The following is a 23,387-nucleotide window of genomic DNA, read 5'->3' on the forward strand; positions in this document are numbered from 1 at the left end:
CGATCCAACCAATCGGCTAGTCATGTCAAGCCCTAACACTTACACTGAAAATGTCAATTATAACATCTAAAAAAAACTAAAATAAAATAAAAAAAAAAAAACTTAATCCAAAGATAATACATTTCATTACTACAAACATAGACAAACCAGGTAAGTGTTAGAAGGCGATGGCAAGGGCCAATCAATTGATGAGACAAAAACCACACAACTGCTCCCTAACTAACGTTTCTATCAAACTGAGAAAGAAGAAACTAAAGGAGGAAACAGGAAATGATGGAACAAACTCAATCAATTGAGTATATCTCTTTTGTATCCCTGGGGTGAAAGGGCGAATGGGTTTCCCCCCTAACATCTCCCAATTTCGGGCTCCGAGGAGGGTGGGGAGCAAGAGAGATGAAAATCTAAACAAACTTCTATGGATATAATAAACCCAAACAAAAAAACCCAGAAATCAAAAAAATACTACAAAATCGAAAAGAACCCACTCAGACAGTGAACAAGAATATAACTATGAAATAATTGATAAAGAAAAATATCCAAGATTCATAGTAATCGAAACCTTAGAAGGAAAAAAGATCAGCGATCTATCTCCATTCTTAATTGAAAAAAATTCTGTCTCAAAACAGCAACCCAAAAACAGCAAAAAAAATGAAAAATGGCAATCTACTTGTCACAGTCGACAACTATAAAGACGCAAAAAACATCTTAGAGATGGAAAAATTCCATATCTATAAATGCAAAAGTTATGCTCATGAAAGACTAAACACATCAAAAGGTGTTATAAAAAGCTATAAATTAACCTTGGCTACAGCAGAAGAAATAGAAAATGCCCTAAGAAAACAGGGAGTAATCGATCACGTCCGAATAAACATAAAAAGGAATGGTCAAACCATAACTACAAAAACCTACATACTAACTTTCAATACACCAAAAATTCCAAAGAAATAAAAATCGGATACACAATAGAAAAAGTAGAACAATATATACCAGCCCCTCTGAGATGTTATAAGTGTCATAAATATGGACATAGCAGAGAAGCATGCAAAGGACAGAAAGTATGTGGAAAATGTGGCTTAAAAGAACCTAACCATACTGAAAGTGAATGCCCAAACGAAACAAAATGCCCAAATTGCCAAGAAAAACACCCAGCATACTCTAAAATATGCAAAATCTACACAAAAGAAAAAGAAATAGCCGAAATAAAATACAAACAAAACGTGCCCTTTCCTGAAGCAAGGAAAATAGCAAACAAACAGATCACAAGCAGATAATCGACCCACAGGTGACACTTCAATTATAATAAAAAAACAGATACCACATATAAAATTACAACTCCAAACAAACCTACAAACAATAGCAATTAAAGTTACACTTCACCGACCAATAACTATTTGTTCAATATACATTCCACCTAAACATAAACTAAACAAAACCGAAATTGAAGATCTTATAACACAACTCCCCATACCTTTTATATTAATGGGGGACTTCAACGCCCATAACAAAATGTGGGGAAGTGAGAATATTAACCAAAATGGGAAAATCATTGAATCATTACTGGAATCACCTGAAGTAACTATATTTAACAACAAAACACATACATACCTTCACCCAGGCACAGGAACGACATCAGCTATCGACCTAACACTATGCTCCCCCACAATATTTATGGACTTCCAATGGGAGGTACATAACGACCAGTGCGGCAGCGATCACTTCCCAATTTTTCTCAAAACCCAAGAACCTACAACAGAAGAATCAAAACCAAAATGGCAAATTTATAAAGCTAACTCGACTGAATTTAGCAAACTTTGCACAAATCTAATTAATCAAGAAATAGTTAAGAAACCAGATCCTATGTTAGCTTTCACCAATACACTAAACGAAATAGCAATCAAGACAATCCCAAAATCTTCCACCAAACCACACCCAAAATCAACGCCATGGTTCACAATAGAATGTAAGCAAGCAATAACCAACAGGAAAAAAATGCTAAAACACTTCAAACAACATCCTACAAAACCCAACCTTCAAAAATACCTACAAGCACGAGCAAAAGCATGCTATATTATAAAAAAAAGCAAAAAAGAAACCTGGCAAAACTATATTTCCAAATTGAACAACAACACGCCATCAAAAAAAACATGGGAAATAATAAGAAAAATAACTGGAAAAAAACTTGGAACACCAATAAATAATATAAGTACACCAAATGGTAGACAAACTATAGACAAAAAAGAAATAGCAAACATAATCGCAAATGAATTCAGCCAAAACTCATCATCCAACCACTACTCCCCCAAATTCCAAAAATACAAAAACAACGCAGAAAAAGAAAAACTCAATTTCACATCCAATAACAAAGAATACTATAACACCTCTTTCACTATAACAGAACTAAAAAATGCAATTCATAAAAGTAAAGATACAGCTACCGGTCCAGACGACATCCACTATCAATTTCTAAAACACATGCCAGACACATCTCTCAACATTCTCTTACAGATAATTAACAAAATATGGTGGACTAACAATTTTCCAAAACACTGGCTCGACTCCAATATCATCCCAATTCCTAAAGCAGGAAAAGATCACTCCAACCCTACCAATTATCGTCCTATTGCCCTAACAAGCTGTATATGCAAAGCAACAGAAAGGATGGTCAATACAAGACTAATGTGGCATTTAGAAAAATATAACCTCATTTCTACACACCAAAGCGGATTTAGACAAAATCAAGGTACTAATGACCAACTTATTCGGCTAGAAACATATATTCGTAACGGTCTAATAAGAAACCACCACGTGGTCTCAATCTTTTTTGATATCGAAAAGGCGTATGACACCACGTGGAGATATGGAATCTTGAAAGATATTCATAATATGGGAATCAGAGGAAACCTAGCAAAATTTATCCAAGAATTCCTATCCCACAGAACATTTAAAGTATGCTTAGGAAATACAACATCAGATCAACACACACAAGAAACAGGGGTACCACAGGGTAGCGTACTATCTGCCACCCTTTTTCTAATTAAAATCAACGGTATAATCGAAAATGTTAACATGGGATTCGAAAAAACACTATTTGTTGATGACTTTTCAATAACTTGCTCATCACCAAATATGCCAACTATTGAAAGACAAATGCAACATTGCCTTAACAAAATAGACCTTTGGGTTAACCAAAATGGATTTAAAATGTCCAAAAGCAAAACCACGTGTATCCACTTTTGTAGGAAACGAAAATACCACCTTGACCCACAGCTCAAACTAGATGGACAACTAATACCAGTAGTACAACACACCAAATTTCTAGGGATCATTTTAGACAACAAACTAAACTTCAAGGAGCACATTAACAAATTAAAACAAAAATGCTTAAAAGCAATAAATATCTTAAAAATAGTATCAAAACTAGATTGGGGAGCAAATCAAGCTACAATGCTCAAAATATATCGCTCACATAATGGATTATGGTTGTGCCATATACAGCTCTACTTACAAATCCTACAAAAAACAAACTACTAACAATACAGAATCAAAGTTTAAGACTTAGCCTGGGAGCCTACCGAACTTCTCCAATGGAAAGCCTTCACGTAGAAGCCCAAGAACTACCCCTGCACTTAAGATGGAAAAAACTAGCGTTACAATACGCAACAAAACTACAAACCAACCCCGAAAACCCAACATACAAAACTACCTTCAACTTACAATGTACAAACTCTTATTCAAGGAAACCAAAAAGTATACCCTCCTTTGGACACAGAATTAAAGAAATAATACATCAAATCAATGAAAACCCCGACAATATAATTACTCAGAAAACAAACGACAGACCCCCATGGACATTACACAAACCAGAAACCGACATAACACTTACTACTTACAAGAAAAACATTACAAATAATATAACAAACAGAAGCAACTTTGGAGAACTAAGAGAAAAATATGCAGAATACATAGAAATATACACCGATGGGTCTAAAACTATAAACGGAACAAGCGCAGCATGCACAGATGGACAAAATCAATATCAAATAAGACTGCCCAACGAGGCTTCAATATATACAGCTGAGCTGCGGGCCATCAAAATAGCTCTCAAACACATCAAAGACATCAACGAACAAAAAGCCATAATATATACAGACTCACTATTCTGTATCATAGTCCTTGAAGAAAAATCTAAACACCCTCTTATCACAGAAATTATATAAGAATACAATGAATTAACCGAAAAAAAAACAATAAAAAAAATTATAATAGCCTGGATAGCAAGCCATGTCGGCATCACAGGAAATTAAAAGGCAGACAAACTGGCTAAAGAAGCCACAAACCACCAAATGGAAAAAATTAAAATACCACACACAGACCTAAAAAGAAAAATCAACGAATATATAGAAAACAAGTGGCAAGAGGAATGGAACAAATGCACTGCAAACAAATTGCACGAACATCAAACAATAATTAAAAACGAAAAACAAAAAATTTTTAAAGGAAGAAGAGAAGAAATTGTACTAAACCGAATAAGAATCGGACATACAAAATTAACTCATTCCTACCTAATCAAAGCGGAGGAAACACCAAATTGCACACTCTGCAACCAACAACTAACAATTAAACATCTACTGACAGAATGTAGAAAACACAAACACACTCGGAAGAAATATTTTAAAACAACAAACATTAGAAAAGTGTTCCAAGAAGTTGAACCCCAACAAATCATAAACTATTTAAAAGAAACAAATGTATTCAAACTCCTATAAAGTAAACAAGTAAAATTCAGTTTAGAAAAACAAATCTCTTACAACTAAAACAATTTTTCAGAAAACCTAAAACATCTTGCTTCAAAAGATAAACTTTTTCAAGAAACTTAAAAATTTTTTACAAGAAACTGAAAATCTATTATATCAACAAAACTTTTTTGCCATTAAATGACTCTTAGAGGTTGAAATGCCGTTAAACAAATACACTCACTCACTCACTCACTCACTCACTCACTCACTCGACGTGATTGAAATGTTTTATGTCGACGTGATTGAAATGTTTTATGTCAACATGATTGAAATGTTTTATGTCGACATGATTGAAATGTTCATCAAAGTCTGAAATTGCATCTGATGTACTTATTTATGCATTAGTTCTTCATTGCTTTTTCATGGGACATCTGCAAAGATACTATCTTCCCCTGTCTGCATCAGACATTGTTCTATAGTGTCGTTCCTGGCTACATGTAGTGTACTTTGGTGATAGTATGTCTTTGTAAAGTGCCAACAACAGTGCAATTAATATACATGTAGTTAAATTGGCGAATGAAAGTGATGGATAAGCACAAAAATTGATCACAAGTCAGCAAAACTACATCAACAATGGAATTTTTGAATGAAACAAAATATATTTACATCAATAACTAGCAGGAAAACCCGACGTTGTCTGGGATTGAATGAGAATTAACACACACAAAGTGGCTTTGATATAGAGATTCTACACCATATTTTTATTGTCATCGAAATCAATAAAATTGCCCATTTTTTAATCAAATTGTCTGATTGCCTGCGGTGTACCAGGAGAAAACTTCACATGCCTTCCTGCAGCGAATTAGTTCATGATACATTGTACTGTAGAGAATATACTGTTGATTTTATACACCAGACCTTTCTGCTTGTGCGGTGATGAAACTTTTCAAATGCATTTGTGATGTTAGGTTTTATAAGGCGTTAACTGTGTTCAAAATTGGATTATTCCTTTTCAATTGGATTTTTCGATTATCAATTAATAATTTTCAGTACTTATCAGAAGCATTCCAATACAAAACCTATAAAAGAACACTCCCAGACACGTTAAGTATATTTGTGTGAAATTTCATAAAAATAGGCTGAACTGTTTTGGAGTTTATAGGAAATGAATTAACACACACAAAGTGGCTTTAATATAGAGATTTTACATGTAATCTGCTTTAAAAGAAGACCAAACCGGCTTGCTTTGGAAGTGATGAAGAAAGCGAATTGCAACCAAAGCAGAGAAAGAAAAAGGCCTTTTACCTTTTAGCATTCGTCCGAATTATATCTCCATGCAAAAATCGAATGATAAACGAAATGAAAAAGAAAGAAATAAGAGTAAGCTCTACGAACAAGGAAAATGAGTACTTTATTATACTTGCCCATTCCGTAAAATCTAAAGTAAAGGGAGATAACTTATTTTTCTATAAAATGACAAAAAAAGATATCAATTCATAAAATAAAAATTTGAAACTGTACGGAATGAATTGCCAAAAAATTTGGTACCTGTACAGTTTAGTCAAGACATTAAAAAATGAAAATATCGAAAAAAGTTTAAATTGTATGCATCCGTTATGGGACGAAGTTCTCTGAAAAAAATTTCACCTAATTTCATCAAGTTTTTTTTTTTTTTTTTTTTTTTTTTTTACAGCGAAAAAACAATTTGTTATGATACCGAGCAAAATGTTCGATTTTTAGGAAGAAAAGCTAGTATTTAGATATGGGGAAGCGGTTTAACTGGAGTTATCTCCCGTTGTCATTTATAAAATTCAAACAATTTTTTTTTAAATCCAATATGGCCGCCTTCAACGCTCTCTCATAAAGGCGTGTTTTTCCGCAGTAAAAAAAAAAAAAAAAAAAACTACTTGATGGAATTAAGTGATTTTTTTTTTCGGAGAACTTCGTTCTATAACGGATACGTCGGATACATACAATTTAAACTTTTTCGATATTTTCATTTTTTAATGTCTTGACTAAACTGTACACGTACCAAAAATTTAATGTGTAAGTGTTTGAAGATATTGAAGTGTAGAAACTTTTATTAAATGACCTCAAAAAAAGGTTGAGATACCGCAAAAAAATCTCCAACCAACTTTATGAAGGGGAGATAATTGCAGATAAAATCATTCTTGCTAAAAATCTGCTGAAGTGAAATAATTTAAGAAAATACAAAACTTTTTACACGAGTTATATTCTTGTTCCCCAGCAACTTGCTTCTAGTAATCAATGAATTTCTAGGAAGAAAATGCCCAAAAGATCATAAAGAAAATATTTGTTTATTATCGTTGATTTATTATTAGTTGTTGGTTGTTGGCTATTAAAAAAAAATCCAAATGTTTATCTGGATTTGAAAAAAAAAAAAAAAATCTTTAAAAAAAGAAAAAAATCATAAAATATTCTAAAAACGTTTCCAAAAATATTTATTCATGAAACTTACCTTAGAACAATTTTTTTTTGTTTTTATCTTGATCTGAATTTTAATATAAAAGTTTCATAAAAATTCCAGAATATTGTTTTCATTTTTTTCAATCAATTTTTCATTGAAGTTTGTACTTACAGAAGTAATAGATTTTTTTCATTTAAAAACATTGCCCCCCCCAAAAAAAAATAAATAAATAAAATAGAAAATGAAATAAAACTTTTGTTTGACACTATTCTGATATTTTCCATAAAGCTCCAGACAATTCCTATGATAGCACCATTTTTTTCTGTATAAGTTTTGAAAACTTCATGTTTAATATTGCTTGTACTCTTTTGAAATATTTAAAATTAGCTGTACCTACTTTACTTACTACTGTACCTTATTTAGAGGTCTTTTTACTTTCATAAAAAAATAGTATTTAGAAAGTTAAATTTAATTTTGTGTGTGATAAAAATGTTGGTTTTCTTGAAATTCAAAAATATTGCCTCTTCATGATTTTCTTTGATTCATGATTTAAATTATTATTTTTTTTTTTTCAGTTGAATATGAACAATATTGTGGAAGAAATTAATGACAAACACATGGAGCCTTGGGCTGATGCTTGCCAAAGGGATAACATTTTGAATACACCTCTCAACCCATTTATTGATCAGGTAATTAAACGTTAAATTTTGATTTGAACTAAACTTTGTATCGCATCTTATCCCACATCTATTGATTCAATGAATGTCTATTGGTTTTGTTTGGCAATCACCAACACTCGTTCCCATCACCTCACTCACAAGCATTAGTGACATTTTTTTTTCCAAAGGGTCACCGCTTTGAAGGCCTGGAGACCACTTGAGGATAAGAGTTAATGAGTATACTGTAGTCAATGGGACAATTGAATAGTAGTGGAAATTGGTAAATTGCATTACTTAAGGGGATGACTCATCAAGAACTTGTTTACATTGAACTTGAAGACAACTATATTGTAATTAGTTGGAAAGCACGCAAATGGAACAGAGTTCCACAGGCATGCAGTTCTAAGAAAGAAGCTTTGTTCATGGAATCTAGGTTTAGATTTAGGCAGAGATAAGAAGTGGGGGGAATTATTGATAGTGGTTTCAGATATACGAGTGTTTTTCATGAAAGTTTGGCAAGAGGGGACCAAAAGATTGAAGCTTAGATGATCATTTGCCATTGAAATAACGATAGAGCAAAGACATGCTCACAATGTTTTTTTTTTTGTTTTTTTTTTTACATAGACGTCACCACTTATCAAGGCCGATAGGCCACTCAAGGATAAGGGTTAAAAAATCACTCACAAGCATTAGTGACATTTTTTTTTCCAATACTTAATTTATATTTTTATCTCCTGATTGTTTTATTTAATGATAGCGTTTTCTCGTCATAAATGTTTTATATGTCACCGCTTTCAAGGCCTGGATGATGTCCCCTACTATGCTACAAAGTCTATTTTGAATTCTGTCAAGGCAGGATAAAATGTTTCTAGCATCTCCTCACCAAATGTAGCAAAAGTATATATTATTCCTTAATTGGAATTCATTTTTGAGATGAGCATTATATATATTGATTTATTTTTATTTCGGACTACTAGTCTCATCTTTATTAGTTGTTGTTTTCCATTTTTTTTTTTTTTTTTTTATTGGATTGTTTATTCACAACGTTTCGGCCAGCTAATTCCTCTGGCCTTCGTCAGGTGGTAACTGCGACGGATAGGAACTTCGAATCTCCTAACTGCATTCTCAGCCATCACTGCCATCCGTAGTTGTTGTCGTCTCACCACATTTTGGCCAATTAACCTCTGGCACGGTTTGGGTGGGATTGAAACCGCTATCTTCAGATAATGTTCATCTGGAACTGTAGAGATTCAACGTCTCTATCAACTGCGCCACAGGCCCTGAAGGGCGATCAAGGTTGGATTCTTTGATCTTATAAATCCACGTTTATTTATTATCTGATCTTCCATAGTCAGGTCCGTACCGATTGATATATATATATATTATTCCTTAATTGGAATTCATTTTTGAGATGAGCAAAAGTACTCCATCCTTGACTCTTATACAGGTAGAGCGCGGCATCAGCAGTGAGATATCTACTGGAGCAGTAGAAGGATCCCACCATTTTTCCAGCGACCTTGGCAATGGATTTGATGTATGTGTTTCATTTCAGATCAGGAGTAAATGTCTGACCCATGGAGCCTCCCTAAGATGAGAGTCATTCATTTTCTATTGATGCCAGGTGGGAGTCAGATATAAGATTAGTTTTAGATGCATTAAAATTAATCAGCCGCCTCTTTTCCCATTGCCCATTTGCTCAAGATGAGAGGAGAGACAATCTGTGAGAACTTTGTCATTTATGGGAAAGGAATATCATTTGAAGTCAAAGCAGATTTCTTAGCATGACGTTTGTGTATCTTTTAACATCTCCCTCAAATGTCTCTACCATTTATGGCATAACCAGTCAATCACAATATTGCAGGAGGAAAGACCCGGATGTACTTATATTTATTACATTGATCAGAAGACATATTCAGCCTATAAAAGTCTAACCTTAAATAAGCAAATGACTTTGCGAGAAGTGCAGTGGAATTAATGGTAGGTTGAAAAAAGATAATCCGTTTGTTTTCAAGAAGTGTAAGAAAATAAAGATGTGGATGGTAAACCTATTGAGGTTATGTTATCCTGGCGATATAATCGGAGTACAAGGGGGAGTAGATGCTAGTGCAATGGCAAAAATTAGGAGTGGATGGAATAAGTTTAAGAAAATTCTGAAATTCCTAATCAGCAGAGTTTTGCCATTGTCGACAAAGGAAAGAGTCTAACGAGCATATGAATGCTGTATGATGATGTATAGAAGTGAAATCTGACCGGTGAGGGTTGAGGACATTTGTTGCATGGAGAGAAATGATATGAGAATGATATGATGGATGTATAATGTAAGTTTTAAAGATAGGCTTAGATCTGATGAGCTCTGAGAAAGATTAAATCTGGACAGTATAGAAAAATGTGTGCAAAACAGGAAACTTCAATGGCCATTGTTGTCAAATAAATATAAAACAATGTAGGTAGCAGGTTTCAATACGAGAGGAAAGATCTAGGAAAACATGGGAGGAAATGAGAAGTTTTGAGATAAATAAAAATCTGACCAGAGAAATCAATTTCTAAAAGCCGTCCAACACATGCTAGCATTTAAAACCGAATCTGATGTTTTTTACATTTATCCGTTGGTGACAAGTTGCTAACAAATATTTGCAGAAGATGCTACTTTTTGGCTGAATGAACATTCTAGAACATTCATTGTCGAATTGTAATCAATCTGCGATGTTTAAAATAGATGTATTAGCAAATATAATTTCAGCTCATCTGTTAGTGAAGATCCGTTAACTGTCTTAAGAAAAATATGGTTCCTTCCGGTGTTCCTTAGTGATTCCTAACTTTTTTGAAATGCTGTCACACTATTGGATTCTTTCAATTTTCACAACAAACATCTAAAACAAAAAATGTCTTTTTTACAATAAAAATTATGTTGATTAGTAGTAAAGTTTTCATTTTACTTGGGACCATTGCTTCATCAGACAATGGTTAGTCACACATAACACACATTGGAGAAGGAATCTGTGTATCTCCAATCTAATGAAATCTAAATTTTAAGTAATCATCATAGTTAATGTTTTTTAACGAATTTGTTGAATAATTGTTGTCATCATCACTTTTTTATTTTTTTAAGAACTTGTCCATAATTAAATATGAATTAATTCTAAAATTGAATAAAAAATATAAACAGGGTTTTATCATTTTCAATATTTATTTTCCCAATTAAAACCTTAATTTACAAAAGTTAATTATTTAATCCGAATTACCTTCAAAGAATCTGTTAATATTGTAAAAGAGATAGATGATATCGAACATAACATTATTTATTATCATTGAAAAATTCAAAATATTTTACAATTTTAAAGGATTTTATTATGGAAATCAATCGAGACAAGACATGAATCCACTTGATGTAAGAGCTAACAAGAAGAAATGATGATTATCGCAAAGACAGGAAATGCCTATTGACCTTAGTCTTGAAAAAACCAGGGCTACAAGGTAGAAGGAAAATAGTGAGTTTCACAGTCTTGCAATTCTTGGAAAGAATCTACTGGAATAGGAAGCTGTATTATATTGAGGAATTAAAACAACGAATTGATGGAGACCTCTAGACCAATGAGTCAAAAGAACTGGAACAAAGAAAGCAGGGAATAGATTAGACAATTCTGAGCAACACATGGCATAAAAGTATTTGTAGAAAAGATTGAGACTAGCAACATCATGTCTGTGAGAGAGAGGTTGCAGTAGAGAAAGAGTGGGGACCAATCAAATTAATTCTGCAATTTATGAAGAACCTTCAAATGATACACAGATTCACCAGTCCCAATATGAACACAGTACTCCATACATTGTCTGATAGTAGATTTGTAGAGAGAGAGAGAATAGCCACTAGTGTGTGAGAAAGTGTTTAAAGAGAACCAATTTTATGAGAAGCAGTAAGAACAATAGATTTAAAATATGGACTCCAAGAAAGACTTGAGGAGAAATATGTGATTAAACGACAATAGCTGAGTCTTAATAGAATTCAACAAAACAAGCCATTTCTTATACCAATCCATAATTCAGATCAACTTTTAGAGCAACTGCATGTTTCAACTGATTCAAGTAAGATGAATGAGAAGCAACACCAGAATTTTTATCCATTTTATTTCCGCCTTTTTAACATTAAAGCATCAATATCACATGTGTGAATCAATGTTTATTACTACAAGCGACTTTGGTCATAACAATATGAAAATTACACAACTATAACAATATGAAAATTACACAACTATAACAATATGAAAATTACACAACTATAACAACTTGTAACCTCTAAAGTTTTCACTAAACATCAGTAATCATTCCATAGCACACCAATGTGCATAGTGGTTGGGAAACATTGGTCTACAGCATCAGTTGAGTTTAAATCCAGTCGTTTTGGCTTGAAGTATTTTTCATCCTTGACTTCAGTCGAATAGTTTGTAATAAATGAGTAGAAAAAGTCAGAACATTTGAAGAAGTTTAAAAATAAAAACGCATTGATTTGCATATGAATTAGCTGCGTTAAGAAGAATGAATTGGGGATGTTATATTACAAACCTGAGCATATGGAAGCAAGAAAGGAACAAACGAAAAGGTTGAGTTTAAACCTTTTATTTTATTAAAGATAAAATGATCGTGAAACGAACTGCTTGTTGTGTCAGGATGTTGTGGTGGTGGTGGTGGGAATGCTGGTTGGGTGTTAACATGATTCAGCGACGATCTGGTGTTGAGTCAGACTGAGGCAGGGGTGGCAATATCAGGAATGTGGCTTACTGTTCTGGTGTCTGGGATATGGGTGTGATGATGGCGGAAGAGGAGTAATCCTAATAGCAGGTGTCGCTGTGGAGAGTTGGTGACAGTGGCTCCTGCTATTGGCGGGAAAAACCTTGGTGTTTGGTGGGCTGTGGTGATCTGGTGGTGGAAGAGGGAAGTCTTCAAGTGAGATGGTAGCGATGCGGCAGTTCAATAATTTTAATAGCTGTTGTCACTGTCGAGGGGTTAACGGCTGCTGAGCTGTGGTAAGCTCACGGTGGCGGCGGAGGAGGAGTAGTCTTCAGGGCTTGCTGTCCAGTATCACAATTGAGATGGCAGCGATGTGGTGGTGATGGCACGGTAATTGTAATAGCTGTTGTCACTGGCGAGGGGTTAACAGCTGCTGGCAGGTGATAGAGCGAGGTTCACAGCTTGACATGCTGGGCTGATCTGCTCGCTTGTCGAAAAAACTATAATTTTTATACTGGTGATGCGGATGTAGTTGTAGACAAAGATGGGTTTTATCATTGGTCTGCGTTTTTGCTTTTTATTTGCGTTTGTTTTTTGTGTTTTAATGTGTTGTAGGGAGTCATCTGTTTGGTGTTTGTATACATTACGTTTAAAGCTAAGAAAGTTGTGAATGTGTTCTAGTAGGTGTTGTACTGTTGCAGTGTTCTGTGAAATAATTATTCGTGTTTATATGGTCCGGAGTTGCATCTGCTATGATGTTTGTGTTTTGTATTTTGATTTTTCTTTTGATGTGAGGCTTCCTCTGGCGGTTTTCTTTGTTGAAGTGAGGTGTGAGTTATTCCGTTGATGTGTGTACATAAAAAAATGGGCTTTGATGTTGTCGTGTGTGATTAGTGTGTTCATTTACGTAGTATCGACGAACGGGCTTTGTCTTAGCGTCGCCATTATCACTGTCACTGCTCCTGCTGGTTTCTGGCTCATTCATGTAAATATGGAGGGATATGTGATATAACAGGGAGAAGCAACAGTCGAGACAGCAAAGATATTTAAGTTGTGGAATGTCATGGGAGTGCTGGCAATTTTCTTTTTTTTTAGATTACAAGCTATCTTCAGCAAGACAAAGAAAGATAAGTGAGATATTTTTAAGTTAGTGTCGGCATGTTTTGGAGAATTGTTTATATAATTTGAGAGAAATTTTTTTTGCCATGTTATGGTCAAATAAAAATTCGAGTTGGACTTTTGAGAAATGGCATCAAATTACAATTCGAGTTGGACTTTTTAAAAAATTGTTGTGTTATGGAGAGAATTAAATTACAATGTGAGTGGGACTTTTTAAAAATTGGAGTCATCGTTTTATGGAAAAGATAATTATGATTCAGGTTGGATTTAATGGCCGCGTAAAGTAACCATTTCCGAAAAGTACATTCTTTATCATAACAAAATATTTTTGTAAAAAAATTCTGGGATTTTCTTGTCTTCGCTGGTCTTGATCTGATGTTAAAAAATAATGATATCAATCGATAGAAAAATTTTATCCAAATCCAAATTCCAAGAAACTTTTCTTATGCAATAAATATACATGACATTAATTGAACAAAAGATCATCCCAAATGGACGAATCCTTAATATTAGAACATTTAACTCAGACGTTAAACTGATGATGCTATTAATGTGTTATTAAATGAGTAAATGTTTATATCTATTTTTCGTCTTGTTGGCTCTCTTTTCGTTCCTATAATTTTCTAAAATATCTATTTAGTTAATAACTAACATTTATTTACATTTAAAATTCTTAGTAATCATTGCTAAGTCTTTATTACAAAAAGCAAGAAACTGTAAAGGGAAGTAACTCTAGATGAAAATTTAGATAATGTGTTACTCGTGAATAATAATAATAATAATAATAATAATAATAATAATAATAATAACAACAACAACAACAAACTCTGCTGTATAGCTCAACAAAATTAATTATTAAACATAGATTTACAATCATAGAAGTAAATATTGCTGCCACTTGCGGCACATCTTTATCTAAAAAAAAATGTCGGTTGGCTGGAATCCAAGGGACATAACTCTCCTCAAAATATCTACGATAAGGGAGACAATTTTAAATAATTATTTTCTAGATGGAAAGTTCCATTTAAACGGTCTACAATGTTTGTACAGCTAATGAATATTTTATATCCCAGCTTTTACGTTTTTAACGATGTTCACGATGATGATTTTGCTCAGGTCTGGCGATTACGTTTTTGTATATTGTATTAGTGAAATTACATGTGCGTGTCGGGAAAAAGATGAAAAAATTTAACATGCACATTTATTTTTTTTTTTTAAACAAAACTTACAAGCGAAAACATGGGAAACACTCCAAAGTCTATAATTCAATAACTTGAGTGTTATTTCTACTGCCCGTCACACCAATAATTTCCTGAGTAAGGTTTACACTGTTGTCCAAACTTCCAACTTCCGTATACGTAACGCAGTAACGCACCTTCTCTCAACTCCAAACGAACTTCTGCTAATTCAACTTATTTTTTCGAAAATGGACCTCCCTTTAAAAAATCAATCATCTTTTATCTCCAACCAGGAGCATCTCATTTGCATATCGGGTGGTCACATTGCAGGCATATAAAGAGATAATGTTGTATTTTGTTATTATTATTATTATTATTATTATTATTATTATTATTATTATTATTATTATTCGTTGTTAGGAAGTCTTATTAAAGGTGAGTCTTAGAGAGTATTATTAAGAGTGATGTTGCGTTCTGTGTTCGTGTTATGAAAAGATTCATATATATATAAAGTGTTCATACTTAGAAGTGTAGTGAGGAGACAGTGTTGAGACAGTCTTAGTGTTCACATTGTAGATATGAGATGTAGAGACATTTTGTATGTGAAGACATTTTAAAACACAGGATATATAAGACATATAATGACAATTTCACTTTACCTTTTGGTAGAATAACAACACAAAGACGACATTTATAAAAACACATGATGCGTTTATTTTCATGGACTGGTCGGTGGTTTTCTTAGTCAGGAATTCAAAGTTTTACATTCTATGTTTCAAAGGTGATCGTCTCGCTTCCAGACGTTCGACTGTCCATCTCTCGACCCCAGACTGTCGTCTCTCGTCCTCAGACTCCCTCTCAGACTCTCTCTGCTTAACTCTAAAGTTTCTAACTATATCGAGAACTTCCCATTTTCCATGACATCATACACATGTTAAAACATGTGTCTTCTTTCACGTGTTCTGGAAATGCGTGTCCAAAACTTTTTCCTTTGTTTACAAAAGGAATTTTAACCTATATTTCCAGTAACCTATATTTCCAATATGTTAAACACATGTTTATTAAATTATCCTATAGTTGCATTCCTTTTCTTAAAACTATTTTATCTCTAAGCTAAACAATGGTTTGTTTTTACATTCCATTTTCTAATTCTCTCTCGTAATCTATTTCTAAACCTAAATTACGAGGTTCGAATTTCGTCTATTCTATTTCATTTCCATTTTAACTAAATCTCTCTATTTTTATACTTACATGAAAAGGGGACAGCCCTTATCATGTAACAATAAGGCAGCCATTTTTGTTTCTTTCTTCTTCATTCATTTCGTTCCACGACCGAGCCGTTGAATTATGCACACGTGCTAGTTAGATAAGTCACGTGTTTCTCTAACCCCCCCCCCTGATCTCATGATCACATACAGGGCAATGGGGTAGTCATCTTTGTCGGGTACTTCTAAGAATTGGGGGCAGCACTTCCTCATTGCCACCGTTATTGCCACCAGTCTGTTCCATTATCCCCTCTCGTGGTTCCCTATGTGGTGTATCACAATCAGGGCAAGGGGGCAGTATCCGTCTTTGTCGGGTACTCCTTTGAAGAATCGGAGGCATCACTTCCTTGGTTCCATCTTCCTCAGTATGTTCCATCATCCCCTCTCGTCGTGCTATAGGCGGTGTTTCACAATCACGGCGGGTGGGCAGTATTCGTCTTTCTCGGGTACTTTGATGAGGAACTGGTGGTATTACTTCTTCGTCATGTTCATCGTCCTCATCATTATTGCCACTAGTATGTTCCATCATTCCCTCATCTGGTTCTGCAGGTAGTGTTTCTATGCTCACCTGGATGGGCAGTAGGCGATCAGGATCATTCCTGAACTGTATGTGATCTTCCTCATTATCCTCAAAATCAGAAGGGGTGAATATCTTTTACATGGCGTGGTACACCATTAATCAACATGGTCTGAGGACTTATGATTTTATCTATTTTTCCTCTGCAAAATTTTACAGTGCACCCAGCATTTGGGGGTTTTACCCAAACACAGTCTCCCACTTGATATGGTGTATTGACAATGCTAACCACTGATGGTGTGACATCAATTCCTTTTATACGCTGTTCATAGCGGTAAATCTCATTAGCTGGTGCAGTTTCTGGTGTTGCATCGTCCTTTGGTGTCACATTATACCTGTACACAGCTTCTGGAATAGAACACTGTGTCCTGGCCACAATTCTTTTAATGGTGCAGTGACACCGCTCTGCTATACCGTTACCTTCGGGAAAATATGCACATCGGTAATGCATTCTAATCCCCCATTCCTGCGTGACTTTCTGAAATTCTTGACATCAAAACGTAGTGGCGTTATCAGTCAGAATTTCAAGCAGGGCACCACGTTCAAAAAAGACTGCTCTCAACTGTCATATAATGCTAGATGCATCCTGTCATGTCAACAGGCACCATATCGTGAAACATGTCGGGCCATAATCTGTCAAGGTCAAAAAATGCTTGCCATCATAATGCATTACATCCATTCCTACTCGATACCAGTGGTCCTCCACCTCAAGCTTCCCTTTTTGTCATTGGGACGATGCCGGATCAATTCGCTGACACTCTTCACATGAGCATATAGCTGCCTTGATTGATGCTCTTGTAGTTGAAGGACACAGTCTTCGGACATGATATGTTGTCCTCCGAATTCCGGGATGTTCACTCTGCTGATGTATTGTACAGATCTGGTCAGGTGTTAATTGATCTGTTACGGTCGTGCATGTCTGTTGTGGAGGATCAGATCCCTGTCTCATTACATCAATCCACCTCTTTGGTACTCTAGTCAAGCTATCAGCCAAATTCTGCATCGATGAAACTAAGGTAATGTCCACCTGCAAGCTATATTCGTCAACTAGACACTTTATTATTGTCAGCCTCCTTCGTACTAACATCTCACTGGCAACTCTAGTCTTAACTCGAGCCTTTCCAGTCAAGGTGTCCGTCAACCAGTGGTAAACACACAATGAGTCAGTGTGGAGATGCACAACCTTAGCCTGCCATTGCAATGCAAGATTAAGCCCTTTTAACATGGCATCAAGTTCTGCCAAATTTATATGCTGGCATCATTTTTCAGACGAAGCCGCACCCAATTGTTCCAACACGACACCTGTAGCTAGTGAACTTGCGTCAACCCATGCATTCAGTTCGTTTCCAAATACTTGCCACTCACCCTGGGCAGGGTCGTTTCTATGTACTCTGGACAACATTTCAGCCATCATTTGCTGGAGAGAATCATCATTCACCATGTCGTCCCATCCTTTGGTTACTGCAGTTACTCGTCTTTTTAACACTCCTGTTGCTGATCGGAGCCATCCACAGACAGGTAGATGTCCTACTAATTTACCGCAAATAGAAAACACAATGCGTCTTGTCAATACACTGGGTAACTCTGGAATCGCGCTCCCTCACTTCCATCGCAAAGTATTGCCCTTCTCATAGACCTCTAGGCCTAACACTGGCACCCCATCCTTTAGGTACTTAGGGTCTTTGCTTATTAACCCAAACGATTCCAGTTTTATTCAAACCACATTTGCAGACATTATATCCTCATTAACGTAGATGTCATCAATGTAAGCTGAAGCAGCTTTTGCTGTGGTCTCATCCTGCATCAAAACAGTTTTAATAATAGTTGTCATTATTAAGGGTGCTACGTTTAGGCCAAAACCTAAACGTGTCAAACAATATCGTTTTCCCTTGATTATCACTGTCTGAAATGGCCATAATGACTCATGGACACGTATCTGCAGGTAGGCTCTCTTCAAATCCGGCAGTGCTACATTACTCCCTTTCTGACGCCACTCTCTTAGTTTAGCAGCGCACACATCTGCGTTTCCAGTGAAAGCATAAACATGTTGATTCAATTCTCGGTAATCCATTACGGGCCGAATTTTGTCTTTAGTAGGTTGTTCAACAGCCATGAGCGGAATTAAACCTTTGGGTGGTCCCAGACGTTCCTGTGGGTATGGTATTAACCATCCGTTATCAATCCACATCTGAAGTTCTTCTTCATATGCAGCCTTATTCTTCGTGGAAACTGCATATTCTGGAATAATGTTGCACAGCCGAACTGGTGCCTGGCTCATAGTCCATTTCCACTTTGCAGTCCACGCCTTTTCCTTGTCGTCAAACGTAGCACAGAAATCCTTTTGTTCAATAGACATGGCTGCACAGACTTCTTTTCCTTCTCCAAGCATTACACCTTCAGTCGCTGTGATTATAACGTCTCCTAGTGTTTACCAGAATGTCAACTTTGGCTGTGTCACTCTTCAGTACAAGCTATTGATCATTATAATACCTACTGGTTGCTCTCGCCACATCTGACAGTGATGTGCACTAACTATAAACCGGGAACACCCTGTGTCTATGAGTGTTGAACACTGCACATCATCAATTCTAATGCCAATGACCAGTAATCCTGTGTTCATTGGTTGTCAAGGGTCAAGGGTGGCGATAGTACCTTGCCCCTAACGTCGTTTCTCGAACAGTTGCGAGATATGTGCCCAAACTTATTGCAGCGATATCATTGTATACTGTTCTCTGTTCTCCTATCACTCCAGCACTCCTTAGCAAAATGATTGGCCTCCCCACATTTATAGCACACTGGGCCTACACACTTCTTACTACCTGGGAGAGAATCTACATTGCCTCCATGCGGTTCGACTGCTGCATGTTGAATACTAGTTGCTGCTGCAATTGGCTCCTGTTCCTTACAGATGTTTCAAGCTCAGGCTAATAACTCGTCTGCTGTCAATTCATCAATTCATGACGATGCCCGTAACAGTTTGCTGACCTCAGGTAAGCCTACTAAAAAGGCACATCTTAATATCTTATCGTTGACACCACAAAATGGTACTGACAACTTTCGTAGGTCAGCTAGGTACATGTCAACCATTTCCTTGGGCTGAAGTCGCCGGCTCATGAACTGTTGCCATGCAATGAACGGATCTGTACAAAACGCTGTATACAGGCTGTGTTTGATTGTATCCCAGTCTGGTTCATCCCCGACTTGCTGGTAGACTGCATAGGCTCCTCCGGTTAACCTCAGAGGAATGACTGTGGCTGGTTCTTTAATTCTGCATAGTGTACAGATCTTCTCAGCCTTTTCAACCCATTCGACGACAGACAGTCCAGTGGTAGATCCGTCAAACTCGGGTATCAAGCGAAAGTCGAATCTGTCCATTTTCGGCCTTTTGAATCACTGCACACCGAGAACCAAAATAGCTTAAAATTCAATAACTTGATTGTTATTTCTACTGCCCATCACACCAATAATTTCCTGGGTAAGGTTGACACTGTTGTCCAAACTTCCAACTTCCAAACTTCTGTATACGTAACACACTTTTTCTCAACTCCAACGAACTTCTGCTAATTCAACTTATTTTTTCGAAATCCAACTTCAAAATAAACCTCCCTCTAAAAAATCAACCCTCTTTTATCTCCAACCAGGAGCATCTCATTTGCATATCGGGTGGTCACATTGCAGGCATATAAAGGGATAAGGCAGCCATTTTTTTTTCTTTCTTCTTCATTCATTTTGTTCCACGACCGAGCCGTTGAATTATGCACACATGCTAGTTAGATAAGTCACGCGTTTCCCTACATTTCAAGGATGTAACAACAGTATTTGGTTATTCGTGGTACTCTTCTGTTATGGAGACTGAAATGTTGAACAACGCCGTGATTAAGTGAAAATCGTCACCATGCGTAAAAGTTCTGACGTCTCTTTTCAGTATTGACATATCAGAATATGCGTGAAAAAAATCTTTTAAATATTTTTTTTACTTTTTTACAAGTTTTTTTTTTTTTTTGCAGGTGTAGTGCTTCCGACCGAACTGGGGGTACCTGTAGGTGCAGTACCCTCTTTCGAACTGACTGTACTGGGGGTCGGTTTGAGAAGGGGTACTGCACATATGGGTGTATCTCCAGTACCCCTTCTGAACTGGAGTTACTACCAGGTGTAATACCCCCTACCGAACCGACCGCCAAACCGAATGTACTGGGGGTACCGTGGGTGTAGTATCCCCTTTTGAACTGACCCTACTGGTGGTACCCGTAGGTGCAGTTTTGAACCCTTTTGAACCGACCAAATAGGAAGGGTTCAGAAGAGGCGTGGCCCTTCCAGCGGCATCCTTCGGAGCAGATGCTGCTTGGGAACCTACCGAACAAAGGGAGAAACCTCTCGTGCCGTTCCTTCCTAGAGCATCCTTTGAGGCTGATGCTCTATGGGACATCTGTAGTCCCAGGGGCCACACAGACCTGCCGATTCAAAGACCAAGGAGACCTTTACTCTTTTATGGGTTCATGAGTTTTCAAGGCACTTGCCAGCTGCTTAAGTTGTGTGGTTACCCTGGGCTTTGAAAGAAAAAGAAAGTGAGTGCAATTAGTGATAACCCAGACTTGACTCCCAAAGAATGGGGTCAGTCAGAGGTTAATACCTTTTTAGATTCGACTCTCAAAGAATGGGGTCAGTCAGAGAGAGATTAGTGCCTTGCTTCAGCAGAGCTGAAGAAACAGAAACCAAAAGCCAGCCAAGTGCAGTATCTGAGAACAGATACTACACTTTGATTCTCTGACAAAATGTCAATGTTTTGCATGTTTGTATTTGATTAGTTTCACTTTATTTATACGATAAAGACAAACAAACACTCGAAATGAGGGAATTTTTTCAAATTCGATCAAAAAAAAAAAAAAAAATAGAGACAATATCTGTTTGCAAATCTGAGATCTAGGAAGTATAAGAAAACTTCTCTCAGAATCTAACTGACGCCAGAACCCAGCTTTTCATCGACATGCTCAAATGCTCGCGCCCATTTTGTCTTTTCTATAATAGACTAGTGGGGGTACCCGACGTTCCCCAGGTGTGGAGAGGTGTATGTGTGTGAGGGGGGTTTAAAATAATAGTAGGAAGTCCGGGTGAAGAGAGGTGTTAAAAAAAAGTGGTAGTAGGGGATCAAAACAAAAGAGGGGTAAAAAAATCGCTGTGGTATTGAGTTCAACAGATGGGCAGTTCTAGGAAAGAAACTTTGCTCATGGAATTTACATTTAGTTTTAGGCACAGATAAATAATAAGGGAAATGCGCACATGTGCACTTTTAATGAGTTGTTGTGCACCTGTTGAACACAAAGACTTCATAATTCTCGTGTAATGTAAACTGTCCTTTTCTCTTTTAATCAGGAACTTCTATATAACAAGCATCTTCATTTGGATGGAACCAAACTTGAATCTCTTGGATTTGCCTATCAGAAACCAGAACTAACGATAGAATCGATGCAAGAAGTAAGTTTTTATGCCATTTTTTAAAAAAGTATTTGTCTTTCATTGTAGTTGTCAAACATTTAAGAAGGTTCAATAACTTAATTGTAAACCTGCACTTTGCTGCATGTTTTGATGGTGCATATGAATGACATTGTAGGTGATAGATGCTTGACCAAAGAAAGGGGGAAGGAGGTGTGGCACAGAAACTGAGAATATCTCTGGCTGGATTCCTCTCATCTAAGTACCTCATTAATTCTGTAGTCATGCTGGCCTTCTTCAAAAAAGTAATTTACAACGGTTATCTGCAGATAAGTTCCTCTGAATATGTCTGGCTGTTATCTTCGGTGGATATCACTAGTGGTCAACCTCTGGGTGGTTAAATAGTGACTGGTAACAAAGGCTGAAAAGATTCCAGGAGATGGGAAGGAGAAGCGATCAGAGCCTTCCTTTTTGAAGGAGGTGGAGCTGGACGTTTAAGGCATTCAATTGGTTTTCCTAAGTGATTCCGAGTAGTTTGTCTGATGTGCTTTTCCAGGCAGATTGGGGCCCTAAGGCTTTCAATAGTAAAGTCCTATGTTAATGAGACTAGTGGGTTTCAGGTAAAAATCTCATTCTGCAAGTCTGCCATTCAACTTTGGGGAAGGATGAATATTGTAATCTCTCCAAAGTAAATATTATTTGGTTATAAACTTGTGGCTTTTGGTTTAGAGGGAAAATTCCTTTGTTGCAGAACTGATTGCATCAGATAACAACCTTGGACCGGCACAACGAGTGTAACGATCATACCCGGTGCAATGAATGCATGCCCTCATGTTCAAATAATCTTTGGATTAAAAAAAAACCTGATTATTTAATTTATTACTTACTACTAAAAACTAATTTATTATTTTATTTGCTCAACGTTTTTACTTTTTATTTCTATCTGTTTTGTTTTTTTTAACTATGATAACCAAATTATTATTCAACTAATGGGACCTATTCTCTTGTATATTCCGACCATTCCTCTCAGCAAATCTTTAAAAAGTTAGATTTCAGATAATGTGAAAACTATATCTTGTGTAAGAAGCTGTACGATCTGGAAAAGACTTTGAATTTCTTGCTCATGAACTGTGGACCATTGTCTGAGTATAGAACTCCCAGTACACTTTGTTCTTCAAATATTGCTTTTATATTTTTGATAACAGCTGCTGATAAGGTTCAGTGAAGGCATCATATGAATGGACTTCAACTGTACTGGTTTGTTACAAGCAGA

The 23,387-nt window shown here is 36.1% G+C and overlaps 1 protein-coding gene across 8 annotated transcripts in view; it reads left to right on the forward strand.

Moving 5' to 3' along the window:
- The window catches only part of LOC145267118 (uncharacterized), a 250,945-nt gene that overhangs the window by 213,226 nt on the left and 14,332 nt on the right, over positions 1–23,387 (forward strand). For all 8 annotated transcript variants that reach the window (XM_080123148.1, XM_080123149.1, XM_080123150.1 and 5 more), the window contains 2 exons: positions 7,740–7,853; positions 22,055–22,156. In XM_080123148.1, the coding sequence (XP_079979274.1) occupies positions 7,740–7,853; positions 22,055–22,156 (216 nt within the window). The remainder of the gene's footprint in view (positions 1–7,739; positions 7,854–22,054; positions 22,157–23,387) is intronic.

Source organism: Euprymna scolopes, chromosome 42 (genome assembly GCF_053919585.1).
Source record: "Euprymna scolopes isolate OS-2025 chromosome 42, ASM5391958v1, whole genome shotgun sequence".
Classification (NCBI taxonomy): Eukaryota; Metazoa; Mollusca; class Cephalopoda; order Sepiida; family Sepiolidae; genus Euprymna; species Euprymna scolopes.